This window comes from Etheostoma spectabile, chromosome 3 (assembly GCF_008692095.1).
Source record: "Etheostoma spectabile isolate EspeVRDwgs_2016 chromosome 3, UIUC_Espe_1.0, whole genome shotgun sequence".
Lineage (NCBI taxonomy): Eukaryota > Metazoa > Chordata > Actinopteri > Perciformes > Percidae > Etheostoma > Etheostoma spectabile.
Genome location: NC_045735.1, coordinates 4,367,939 through 4,381,607, shown reverse-complemented (window position 1 = coordinate 4,381,607; position 13,669 = coordinate 4,367,939). Strand labels below are relative to the sequence as shown.

At 39.8% G+C, this 13,669-nt stretch overlaps 1 protein-coding gene across 2 annotated transcripts in view; it reads left to right on the top strand.

The window, feature by feature from the left end:
• The first annotated feature begins 4,061 nt into the window (after positions 1 to 4,061).
• Positions 4,062 to 13,669, top strand: part of usf1 (upstream transcription factor 1) — an 11,100-nt gene continuing 1,492 nt past the window's right edge. Inside the window, exons 1-10 of one of the 2 annotated variants that reach the window (XM_032507236.1) lie at positions 4,062 to 4,236; positions 4,890 to 4,951; positions 5,112 to 5,161; positions 5,626 to 5,738; positions 6,905 to 7,018; positions 10,106 to 10,259; positions 11,656 to 11,743; positions 11,868 to 11,926; positions 12,038 to 12,132; positions 12,381 to 12,509. In XM_032507236.1, coding sequence (XP_032363127.1) covers positions 4,944 to 4,951; positions 5,112 to 5,161; positions 5,626 to 5,738; positions 6,905 to 7,018; positions 10,106 to 10,259; positions 11,656 to 11,743; positions 11,868 to 11,926; positions 12,038 to 12,132; positions 12,381 to 12,509 — 810 coding nt within the window. In that variant the 5' untranslated portion in view covers positions 4,062 to 4,236; positions 4,890 to 4,943. Of the gene's footprint in view, positions 4,237 to 4,691; positions 4,952 to 5,111; positions 5,162 to 5,625; positions 5,739 to 6,904; positions 7,019 to 10,105; positions 10,260 to 11,655; positions 11,744 to 11,867; positions 11,927 to 12,037; positions 12,133 to 12,380; positions 12,510 to 13,669 lie in introns of those variants that run through there. The other variant, XM_032507232.1, reaches the window with a different exon arrangement.

Below are 13,669 nucleotides of genomic sequence, written 5' to 3'. Positions count from 1 at the left end.
TGTTTTAGGTTGCTTGAACCTGACATGTATCATCCTCGAAAAAACTGAAACTTCATCTGACCCTAGGGTCTGGATATTGGGGGACACACAAGGACCTAATGTGAGCCATAATTTAAAAAATGAAAATACTATTACTGCATGTATGCGTGCACAGCTGGGAAAAAGTTTATTCTAGCTTACAAATATGTAAATGTGAACGTTCTCCATTGCATGAGCAATAGTTCAATTTACATCTCATATCACACCTGAAAAGATCTTTCCCTTCATCTTCTTGGCCTTCCTATCATCATTACACCTCCCTTGTTATTGAGAAGTAGTAGGAAAAGTTGTCCTCATGTGCACTTATTGTCTACTTGATGCTGCAACATGTTGTGTGTGTGTGTGTGTGTGTGTGTGTGTGTGTGTGTGTGTGTGTGTGTGTGTGTGTGTGTGTGTGTGTGTGTGTGTGTGTGTATATATATATTTATATGAATATGATCTTTTCAGGACCACATACTTAATTGCTTTTTACAAATGCTTTCTTCTATTTTTTCAGTTGTAAACAAGTGAGAAATTAAAATGGTCTACAGGAGTAGGGGTTTATTGTGTTTCCTTTTTTGTCTTTCTCATGTGTATTTCTATATGAAGAATTGCTCTTTTGCTTTAACAAAACATCTTTAAAAAGAAAGAAAGAAAGAAAGAAAGGTATTCATCTGCATTTAACTGTTGTACATTTGAACTTTCTTGATAAATGTGATTATGTTTTATTTTGTTCACAAAAAATGCCAATTTTGACAACTAGCATTGTGCACTCACTTCCTAATCTGCACATTTTTAATAAATAATGCAAAATATTGAATCATTGGTACAATTAGTGTTTTAACAGCTTTCTTGTTGTTAGAGTACATCATTGGTTTAATGTTGCTTGCAATCAAATTTTTAAAAACTAAGAACGAGGCTAAGTCCCTCTCTGTGCATGCATCACCGAGTCAATTCTGCAGCACTCAGTGTCGATCAATAACGTTACCTGAAGAATTAACTGCTCTCTATTCCATCTGGGGATTGAACAATGGGTGCTGTCCAATGTTTTTTCTCCCTGATTCCAAACTGCACACAACATCTAACTTTTACAGTATTGTCTTTTAGAGGACATAATAGGACCTACAGAGCAGACAACATCAGCCTTGATAAGGTCTGTTGCCAGCTGTTACAGAGTCATCGGTGTAGCTCAGTGGTTACTAATTCTCTTAGGAGTGTTGCTTATCTCCATCCATTTGCAGGACCAAACCACATGTGCTGTCCAATCGTTTCCCTCCATCTAAATACTGTATATCATACAGAGCATGACGTCAGCTGCAAGACCATTAGTGTCACAGGGCAGGGACATCATCCAGTGAATATTATCAAATGACCACCAGAGGCAGACAAACACCAGGGCCAGATTAAAACTGGTCTTTCAGTAAAAGAGGTGTGTGATATGGCTCTTCTTGTGAACACCACACATTTTGTTACAGCACTCAAGTGTTAAAGGACAGGAAGTCAGGGGTCAAAGGTTTCAGTGATCCCCACAAACTCTATCTTCAGTCTTTACTGTCTGGTATAGAAATTGCTATTAAATATTGTTTTCCTAAAATGAAGCAAGGCCTTTTCTTAATCCTTAGAATCCACTGTACAACTCTGCTTAGAACTGTGTAAACTGTTTGAAATACTTGTAATATTAACAAAAATAAAAAACTATTATTGAAACAAAAGACTGTTCGGTTAATTCGGATGATACCTTCAGATAATTTCATGTTATGATCAGCATATGATGTTGGTTGACTGACTATGAAAAGATAGATCTGCTCACTAATTAACTGACTAATAGGCTCAGCACTACTACAGGGCCACACTGGGATTTTTTTTTAAAAACATATCTTTTATAATCTGATTTCTAACGGCACGGCAACATCCAATTTACAGTAATACCTTCTTCCTTTGTATGGTGTTTGGGAATGTGGGACACGTTTTCAAAGTTTGCTAAAAGAAAAATGATGCTCTTTATTATTTCTTCTAACTCAAACTCATTTTCTGAGAAGAACATAAAAAATAACTTCTGTTGACTGCACACGGTACACCCCCCTACACACAACTATTACACATGAGGTGTATTTAGATGAAGGTGCTATGAAACTATGTTGACTTTCTGTACCTGATATGCTCACACAAAGATACAAAACTGTTACATTGGAAGCTCTTTCACCTGTTCTGATAAAGTTCTAAGAAATAAGTACCAATAATGATCAAAATCGTGTTTCTATTTTTTAACCTTTTTTCATAATTGAATTCATCAATTCATTCAATCATTGAGAATGATCACATGATCATAAACGTGATCGCAAATGGCAAATATGAACCATAAATGGTGTCAATTTCATTGGTAATTGAGCTAAAGTAAACACTACATTACACATGACATAAATTGTTATGGCTGTATTGATTTATTTAAAAGCCTTGTAATATGTTGGGACCACCAGAGCCGGGATCATGATGTTACAAAAATATGAACACCACACAAGGGTTAACGCTCGTGTTGTCTTCCCGTAGACCAACATTTAGCTTTTATGGGCCACTTTTCCCAAAGTTCTTGGTCGATTTTCTTGGACATTTTTGTTGTTGTTTGGTTTTTGAAGCTTTCTGCAACATTTGTTGTCACTTTTTTGGCGTTTTTCTACTTTTCCGGAAGTTCTTTCTCACTTTTTAAAATATCTTTGTTGATTTTTTTTCTCCATTTTGTTTTGGACATTTTCGTTGTTTTGTTTTTGAAGCTTTCTCTGACATTTTTTGTCACTTTTTGACGTTTTCTAACTATTCCTGAAGTTCTTTCTCACTTTTTACAATGTCTTTGTTGATTTTTTAAACGTTTTTGTTGTTTTTTCCACTACGTTTCTGTCACTTTTTTGAGTGAGAGCAAGTCTTTTTTTAAATGCTATAAAATTAAATAAAACCCACAAATTCAATGAAAATAGAGAACTAATCACTTATTTAACTTGTGAGGAGCTTTGTATGGAACCATCCACATTACATCTTTTCTTTTTACAGTTTGGTTGAAGGAAACTCAAATTTCTGATTCAGAAACTTTTTGAAAATGGGTCAGATTTGATTAGAAATGGTTTCTTAACAGCAACGTCACGTTATCACCTTGAGGGCAGATAATCAGCTAATAAAATGCTCTACTTTCTCTTCCGTCAAACCCACAGGTGTAGCTCAGTTACCTGGCTCGCCAAGTAATGCTACTTCCTGTTCCCCTTCCTTTACTCCACCAGCTCAAACCTGGGGCGCTGTCGAGTCTTTTCTCTCCCTTCGATTCCATACGTCACCACAACGTCTAATTTTTACAATAAAGCCTTCTCACTATAAAATAAAAGTAAAGTTGCAGAGTTTTGAAGTTGTTTCTCCACAGCTGCGTCCCTTAGGGCCAACGCTAGCAGACACTGGCTGCTGTCATAAGATAGCTATATAAAGTCTGTTTCCTCATATCATAATTGCACTGGTTTGGCTCAGTGGTTACTTCGACCTAAATCTTGCAGACTTACGATTTCCATCCCTCTCGGGGTTCGAACCACGGGCGCTGCCCAGTGTTTTCCTCTTCTTCGTTTTGTTAACGACACTCATAAACAAATGAGCGAAACATACCAATGATTTGTTGTTATTTCATTGTATCCCTTTGCGGTTGCATTTAAATCATACCATATCATGTTAGTTTTCTATAACGACTAAGTAGGCTACTGTTTTAAATTTCCCCAATTGTTTTACCATTATCATGGATTAACATTAGTGCTGCATTATTTCATGCTGCATTTTAAGGCTAGATGTTTAAGGTTGTTCCCCACTGGACATGAGGTATAATGGTCATCTGAAAAGTACTAAGCTGTCAGATAGACAGCTGCCACTGCTGAATCCTTTCTTTTTCATTATATAATGTATTTACCCCTTAACCCTTGCTATATGCTGTGTGTAACTGCTGTTTGTCATGCACCTATTTGGTAATAAAAACTAAAGAATAAAGTTCCTTAACCCTGTCTCCACTGAAAATGTGACAGTATCAACCACAGACCGGTGGTCAAATATTTGTACAGCTTTGTGCATCAACTTGTGTCTTCAAAACTGATCTGGAATCGGATAAATGCGCACCAGGATTAATTTCCTGTCGCGCATGCGGTTAGACGACATCGACGCTGGTCTGTTGACAAATATCGGGGGAGGGACCACTGCGGCGTAAGTAGATCTTTGTTAATGGAATGTATTAACATAATTTCACACACATTTTAGCTTCTTTAATATCGTTTTAGATCGTATTTTTTTTTGTCATTTCGAACACTGCCTACACAGAATTAGGGAAAAGAAAAGTACTTGGTTAAACATCTGTAAAAACCGCTGGGGCCGAGTGGTAGTGTAGCAGAAAGAAAAGATCCGTGTCGAGTTAGCATCAACGACACGTTATTTCTGGTATTTGTCTCCAAAGCAAAATACGTGTTTATAAATCCCTATGTAATGAAAGACATTAAGAGTTAAATACAGACACCATTCAGGAATGATATTAAGTAAATGAAAATACGTTTTCATAATACCGTTTTTCATTGCACACAAGCACGCCTGAGCTTTTTTTGTGTTTTTGTTTTGTTTCGGCCTAACTGAATGCTTTTATTCTGAAGGCAAAGGCGGCCAGTTTCCGTTATCGCCCATGGTAATGTTCGCTGCTGTGACTCAGCTCGCACAGCCTCACAGCTAGCTACCAACAACAACCCTATTCTTCTAGGTTTCATCTTTAGGGTCATTGTCGTTTTAAGTCATGTCGATAGTCAATACAGTCTAGTTTTGAACAACCTGTCTTCCGTCTTTTTGTCAAAACTTATGAACTTGTTTCACAGTCTGGCTGGTGGCGCGAGTGAAGGCGGTCTCCTCGGCAAAGACTGTCGGCAGAAATGAAGAGGTGAGTGGGACTGTAACGTTAACATGCGCCATTGTCAAAGAATAACCTAAACAACAAAAATACGTTGATAGACTAGGCTACCACTCCACTGACTAGCTAACAGTTAATTAATCAATCAGCTAATTTAACCGCAACATCTCTTGTATTTCCATGTGTGCAGCCAACAGAAAAGCCCTGATCCAGATGGGAGTGTTACCGTCAACGAGGAAGGTAAAACAACAACAACCCATCATTACTGCTTATTAAATCAATGACACTATCTTAATTGTGTTGTGAAAAAGTATTCAAAGTGATTAAATATGTACCAAGGGTACTTTGTAAGTTTTTCCCAAGTCAAACACCCCACTATCAGGAATTGGCTTTGAAAGTTAAAAAATCCTTAAATAGTGGTGGTTCAGGCTTTTAACGCTGTATGTTTTTGAAATGTCTTAGCCCAATCCAGTGAAACCCTTTGAAGCCAACATGAGTGTATGTACTAAAACATTTTAACCATGAAAACGTGCTGTATATGTTTTCCTGTCACACATTTTAGACTACCTTGTAACAGCACACATGGTTGTGTGATTGTACCTGAAGCACTAATAATATGGTTTTAAGTAGTTTTAAAGTTGTTTACATGAGCTATTTTTGACAACTACAAAATTGACATGTTTTGTGGCTTTGCGCTCCTTCAGGGTCTGTAGCCACGGCAGAGGACCCGGCAGCTATTGCCACGATTCAGTCTGCTGCCACCTTCACTGACCAACCCATCAAATACCTCTTCAAGACAGAAGGAGCAGGCGGGCAGGTAGGAGAAAGTAATAACAAAAATATTTGAGAAGGTTTTGATATGTTATTTAAAATTTGGCAAGACCTTACCTTACATGTTCATTGTGATGTAATGCACCTAACCACAAATATACCTATGGAAGTCTGCAGCGGGGGAACTCTCATTCTGGACATGCTATACACACAGACAGCAATAAGGCAGAGACCTTTTTAAAAAAAATCATAATGTTAGCCTTTAAAGAGTCTTAAATTTGCTAAAATACTGTGTTCTAGGTCCTGAATAATTTAAACAAGTCCTAATTTTCCTACGTTCATGCAACACAACCTCTAATGCTCTGTTTTTGTAAATTCTCTGGTGTTGTAATTCTTTCGTACATTAGTCCAAATATTGTTTTGCTTTATTACTACTACAAAGGAGACCAATATGCAACTTATTTATAATTGGCACGAGTCTCTTTTGGATTGTACCACAGACATAAAACAGGTTTTATTCTTCAGTCATGGGGTAGTGCAAGTTTAGCAATACTTGGCTGGAATTTGGGGCTTAGTTGATGTGATAAAGGTATAAAATTTAATTCATAATGGTCTAAAAAAAAAAGGTCTTAAATTTGACTTGTTGAAACCTGCAGAAACTTTTTAATAGATTTTGGATTAATATTGTAGATACAGAACTGAAAAGCAAGGCCAAAGCACACTGGAGTGAATTGGGATTTAGATTGTTCCACTAGTTGGGTCAAAGCAAATAAATTAATAGACATCCACTCCTGAATCCTCGGGATCTCTAAAAGACCTTGGGGGTCACGTGACCAAAGACTGTAGCCACACCATCCCTAAAAACAAAAAACAAACAACAAGTAAGAGCCAAAAGCAGCTCCCTTAATTGGCCCAAAAGTCATCACAAGTTTCCCCACCCCCACCAGAAGGTTCTCAGAACACTTCTGCTACGGTCATGGCAACACAATTTTTTTTTTATTTGTGAGCAGAAAATAGCAAATTCTTGATCATTGTGCCAGTAAGCCAGTCACATTACCCCCCCGGTCTCAGTACTCCTGACCCAATTCAGTTAATGGAGACCTAAAAGTAGAAGTTAGATTTAGACTCTGTATCTGTATGCTCTTATTGCTCTACAGTGTGTGTGTATATATGTCACCTCAGTGATAATGAAATATAGACTCTGTGCACCAGGTGACCTACAGAGTGATCCAGGTGTCAGATGGCCAGTTGGAGGGGCAGACAGATGGAGCTGCAGCGGTAAGCCTGGTCACTGGTTTCCCCGCAACCACCCAGGCTGTCACACAGGTTAGAACGAGCAACTCTATAAGCATGCCTTTCTGATCACTATTAAAGATTATGCTATTATGCTTGTTGATGTTTTAATACTAGCTGAGTTTATGTGTTCCATTTGTACTCTGATGTCGGTTTTTCCAAGGTCAAAGTTGGAAACACCCCCCCCTGAACTTGGATTTCCGAGCTGGCAAGTCAGACAACATCAGAGTACCCTAAGCTCAAAATCCAACATGGCTGCTCCTTGCATAACCAGCAGTGAAAGCTGTAGTAATATACAGTTTATGAGCACGTCTGTCTTATTTGTGTCTCATTAAATCAGTCATACACGCAGTGCTGTCCAATTTCTATCTGTGGACATTTTGCTACGCTGTTTGGAGCACAAAAACAGTGTAATTGGTGCAACTGGTATTGCTAAAAGTGGCTAACCTGGATAGAGCTAACCCCACAGTAAAAAGCCGACTTGTTATATGGAACACATCCAACACGGGTGTGGCGCCATTCATAGCTCCTTCTTCTGAAGTTCCGAGGTATGGAACGCACTATTTGACGCAGGATGCACAGATTAGCTATACTCCATTTATCATTAGAAATGAGCAGCAGGTAGGAGTTTCTCATCACACCGGTAATAACTAAGGCGGTCATTGCCAGTGTCTCTAATTAATTCTGGGGTAACGTGATCACTAGAGGCTAACTTGAGGCTGAAACAAAACTTGTGTGTTGTCTGGTTAAGGTGTTCTCTGCAGCCGGTGTGTGTACTCGGTTAGTCTCGCCTTGTCAGACCTATCTCCACAGGGCTGTGTCTGCGCTGAGGTATGGTCTGGCTATGTCGCTTATCTTTTAAGCAATAGGGGGGAAAACACTCTAACTTGTTTATTTTTTTAAAACCGATTGCAACCATCCTGGGCCCTTGCTAAATAGATAGCAGGATAGCGGAAGTTGAGAGATGGATGTCAGGCTTTATCCCAACAGTGTACATCCGTTGAGCCAGACTAGTACTCGGCCAAAGAGGGTTTATGATGACAAAACTCCGCTCCGTAACACTCCGCTCCGTAAAACTCCGCTTCGTAACACCACTGTACAAGCACCAGTGGACTTGTAGTTCTCAACTCCACCAGAGTGATACATCTTCTCTGTTGTCGATCGTGTTCTACCGATTTCAGGAGTCACATTCTCCCTGTTACATTTTAATTCATATCATATCATATCACTAATTTAAGCCTTAGAAAAAAAAGTTTTGAAGCAAGACATCCAGTATTTGGATCAACTAAAAAAGTAGGCTATAATAATAATAATAATAATAATAATAATAATAATAATAATAATAATAATAATAATAATAATAAGTTTATTTGGTATAGCACCTTTTACAGACAAAGTCATAAAGTGCTTCACAAGATAAGCATTTGTGTAAATACAGTACAATCCAACAGATAATAAACAAGGGGAAAAAAGAAAATAGTTTTCAAATGACCAATGAAAATCATTTCAATGATTAAAACCTAAAACCCAAAGTTTACAAACAATACAGTACAATCCAACAGAAAATAAACAAGGGGTGAAAGAAAATAATTATTGAATGACCAATGAAAATCATTTTAATGATTAAAACCTAAAACCCAAAAGTTTACAGACCAGTCCAAAGCGAATTTAAACTAATGTGTTTTCAACATAAGACAGTAGGAAGGGCGTTCCACAGGTTTGGAGCCACTGCTTCAAAGGAACGGTCAGCTTTAGTTTTGAAACGAGGGGCCGTGCGTGGGACCAGACCACCAGTAATCCTCGGTTAGCAGACCTGGGGGACCTGTTAGTAGTGGACGGATGGAGCAGGTCAGAGTTCTAAGCAGGCGCCAGATAGGCCTGCATGATTCGGGGAAAATAGGAATCACGATTCTTTTGCTTAGAATTGATTCTCTAGCATGAGTTTTTTGACCCTGACAAAAAAAATGAGTATTTCCAAACATAGATTTTTTTCTGGCACCTATAGCACATTGCGCATCGCCACAAGTCTGCACACATGGAGGCTTCAATGAGGAGAAGGGAGAGCACTGCAGCACTTGGGAGCGCTTTAAAACCTATTTTATACAGTCTATGTTTAAAACTCACAGAAGAAGAAGTAGTAGCATTTTTGATGCAGTCGGCTCGTAAAATTAAATGAGAATCGAAGAAAAATGTTTTTTAAATTGAAGTTATATAAAAATTAAATCGGGAACAGGCTGTATCAAGATCACGATTTTATTGATTAATTAACGATTAACCGTGCAGGCCTAGTGCCAGATCATGCAAAGCTTTATAGGCCATGTGGCTACAGCTGCTATTTCAACGTGTTACATATTTAATCAACATTTAAGTAAATATAAGTATCAGACCAGGTCAGACTCACTATTGGCAGATACCCAATAATAAAGGACTCTGAGACTCAGAGCTGTGGCCACAAACACTTGGTTGGGACATCCTAAACCATCAAGGAACAAAATGGTGGGGACATCCCACCCCAGTGTTTGTGCCCACAAATCTGAACTCTTACCTGTGTAATGCAACACCAACCCCAAAACGTATGACACAAGTCTTCTCTTGTTTTGGAAAATCTAAATACCTTGCTATCGAGGTAGAAGAGGCGACAGATTAAACAGGTTCTGATATTCAGCACTGTGGATGTCAAAATATACAGACTGATAATACATTTGTCTTTTGAGAGGTGGAGGGTGGAACCTTCCTCTTAGTAAATGGTGACCCTAATTCCCCGCTATTGGTCGTCAGTTGGCATTACATGTCGTTGATTAACTGTCTTCTATTTCTCAACCCTCATGTGATCATTTACATTTTTTATTGCAACTTCATTGCCCCATACCTTTTATCTGTGACTATTTTTGGCTCAGTGTGTTTGATAGTTACCAATTATGTTTGCCAAATGTATTTTGTGATTCTTTCATGCTCAGTTTTTGTATACAGTACAGTTGTGTCTGGTAAATATACATTTTAGTCATTTAAAGTTACTTGTGGATTTACACTTACTGATCGATTTGATCTCTTATTTCTTTTGTACCAGTTGAACAGAGCAACACAATACTAACAGTGGAGTTGATGTGTGTTTGATGTCAGGCTGTGTTCTCCCAGCCTGAGGGGTTGGAGGGAGACAGCAGCACAGAGACGCAGTACACCTACTACCCCGCCACCATCGCAGACGCCACCACTGGCACCATGGTGACCACAGTGCAGGCCTCTGACACACTGCTGGGCCAGACCACACCCACAGGTAATTACTGCCTGGATATATTCATATATATGGCACAGTGAAATGGCATTTTCAGAAACAAGGGTCTTTAAAAAGTTTTTAAAAGTCAAAATTTTAGGCCTTAAAGTCTTAAATTTGCTGAAGTATTGTGTTGTAGGTCTTGACTAATTTTAAACAGGTCTTATATTTCTTGCGGGATTGTAACGCTACCTCTAATGCTCATTAGTGGTAGGCGGATTGGTCTAAAGATCGTTAATATCAATACCAACGTTGGCGGGAGGAAATATTATACCGGGCTGGAGTACTTTCATCAGCTGACAAAATCCTTCACCCTCAATCCCACTGTACGGTTGCATATCTTTTGCTATAAACATCACCAATGCTGTAGTTATGGCTAATGCCCTGTCTGACTTATCACTGAGAGGCTGCTTAAATGCTGCGCAGAGTAGAAGTTGTTTCCTAAACGTCTCTCTCCTCCTTAAGCTGTCTACCAACACATTGGGGTGATGTCTTCTCAGATTAACAGACATATTAGAAGTGTTACCATTAGCATATTGAATGCATGTTGCACAATGCTTGCACACAGTTGCAGCTCTATCTTTTATTTTTTTCTGCTGTCATCATAGGTAACATAAAATCCAAATTGTTCCCACACACCAGACGCTGGCGTATCCTCCAACTCCGAGCAGCCTTCCTTACCTCTCCCTTATCTATACGTGACGTGACCTGCAGCACTCCACCATTACTGTCTATGTCCACACCTCTTCTTTCACGAAAGGGAAACACACAGTCTAAGGGCACATACGGGCACAAGGCTACGTTGCCAAGACATGCGAACAGGACGATTTGGATGTTTTTTCATGAACCGTGCCATCCCTAATGGGTATCGTATCGGTATGAGCCATACTGGCCCTGTATTTACTTGGTATCGGACGGATACCAAATTTTGCAGTATTGCACACCACTAATGCTCATTAAAATGCTCCCGCATCGCTTTAGAATGTTTTTTTTATTCTGTGGTGTTTTCTAATTTGCTTATTTATGACTGCAAATGAGACCAACATGCATCTTATATTGAGCCAATCTGGACACCGGTCCTATAATGCAAATGAGGAAATTGGGAACGATGTTTCTGGACTGACTTTTTTTTATGTTGTGAGATATAGAGGAAAAATATGAGTCTTTTTTTATTTTATTGCTCATAACTTCAAAGGCTTTATAGTAAATAAACACAGACGGACAGACACAGCCCCACACTTCTAGTGGTTCATAACTGATGATTGATGGGGATTAGTTTTACTTGAGGCCGGTACATTGTTTTTTAGGAAAATCCTACTCATTGTGCCTTTATTTATAATATGTTATATGCATATTAACAATTATACCCTGCAGCTGACAATAAGCTTTTATTTTACAGGGCAGCTTTATGTGATGATGTCACCGCAGGAAGTTTTGACAAGTTCCAATCAAAGGACAATCGCACCTCGCACTCAGCCATACATAGCGTAATTACATCAGAATTGAACAGAAATACACTACTGTTGCATCAATGCACATCTTAATACCAAAATTATTTTACGTCCAGCAAGTCACCCTAACATAATATCTGTGTTCTAATCTGTTTTCTAGAAAGCAAGAGGCTCCTCGGGGTTCCAGAGATGACAAACGGCGAGCCCAGCACAATGAAGGTTAGTATCCATGTGCAGTGTGGTCCATTCAGTTGAAGAGATAGCTGCATTTTACTAAAATATCTTAGCAGATATAATTGATAGAGTCAGTTTTAAATGTTCTTCCAACAGTTGAGCGCCGGCGCAGGGACAAGATAAACAACTGGATTGTCCAGCTGTCAAAGGCCATCCCAGACTGTAACATTGACTATACCAAGACAGGGCAGGCAAGTTCAGCTAAGACTCCCACTCCACTCTGGTTTTTACACTGGCAAAGATATTAAATCCACTGATGGTAACAGAATGACATGCATGGAAATGCAGATGATGACAGACAAATTGGCACTGGTGGGTTTTTTAATGGGTGTGTTGTTGTGGGGGTTATAAATTAACTACATTATTACTATATTTGTTACATTTAAAATGATTAAGTGTATTTTCTATGATTTTGAGGTTGCCTTGTGTTTTGTTTTAGAGTAAAGGAGGAATCTTGTCAAAAGCCTGCGAGTACATCAAGGAACTCCGACAGAGCAACCTGAAGCTGGGGGAAGATATCAGCACTCTTGATCGTCTCAGGATTGACAACCAGCTTCTTAGACAGGAGGTATGTCTGCATGTGTTTTGGGACTAATACTGTCAAGTGTCATTACTTTTTGCCACTGTACAAGATTTGAAAGGTTGACCATTCAGATAATTCTTAGTCAAGTAGAAGGAAAGGGCAACCATTTACGTACACATGTACACCGACAATGGAAATGGGGATGCTTGGGTTAATCACTGTCAGCAGTTCAATTCAATTTTATTTATAGTATCAAATCCTAACGTTATCTCAAGGCACTTTACAGATAGAGTCGGTCTTGACCACACTCTATAATTTAAAAAGACCCAACAATTCCAGTAATTCCCCCAAGAGCAAGCATTTAGTGCAATAGTGGCGAGGAAAAACTCCCTTTAGGCAGAATCCTATGTGGTAAGGAAAACTTCCTTATAGGGAGAAACCTTGGACAGACCCAGGCTCTTGGTAGATGGTGTCTGACGGTGCCGGTTAGGGGTGTGATGAACAGTGGCAATTATAGTCACAATAAAGATCATGGTACTATGACTAGAAATCGTAGTTGTAGTAGGTAACGGCATAGCAGGGCATAGCAGGACGTAGCAGGGTACAGCAGGACATAGCAGGACGTAGCAGGGCACTGCAGGGTACAGCAGGACATAGCAGGACGTAGCAGGGCACTGCAGGGTACAGCAGGACATAGCAGGACGTTGCAGGGCACTGCAGGGTACAGCAAGACATAGCAGGACGTAGCAGGGCACTGCAGGGTACAGCAGGACATAGCAGGACGTTGCAGGGCACTGCAGGGTATAGCAAGACATAGCAGGATGTAGCAGGGCACTGCAGGGTACAGCAGGACATAGCAGGACGTAGCAGGGCACTGCAGAGTACAGCAGGACATAGCAGGACGTAGCAGGGCACTGCAGAGTACAGCAGGACATAGCAGGGCACTGCAGGGTACAGCAGGACATAGCAGGGCACTGCAGGGTACAGCAGGACATAGCAGGACGTAGCAGGGCACTGCAGGGTACAGCAGGACATAGCCGGACGTAGCAGGGCTCTGTAGAGCGTAGCAGGGCACTGCATGGCGTAGCAGGGCATAGCAGGATGTAGCAGGGCACTGCAGAGTACAGCAGGACACAGTAGGGCGTAGCAGGGTACTCCAGGGCATAATCAATCCCTATGACAGATAGGTAGTCTGTGTGAATGTA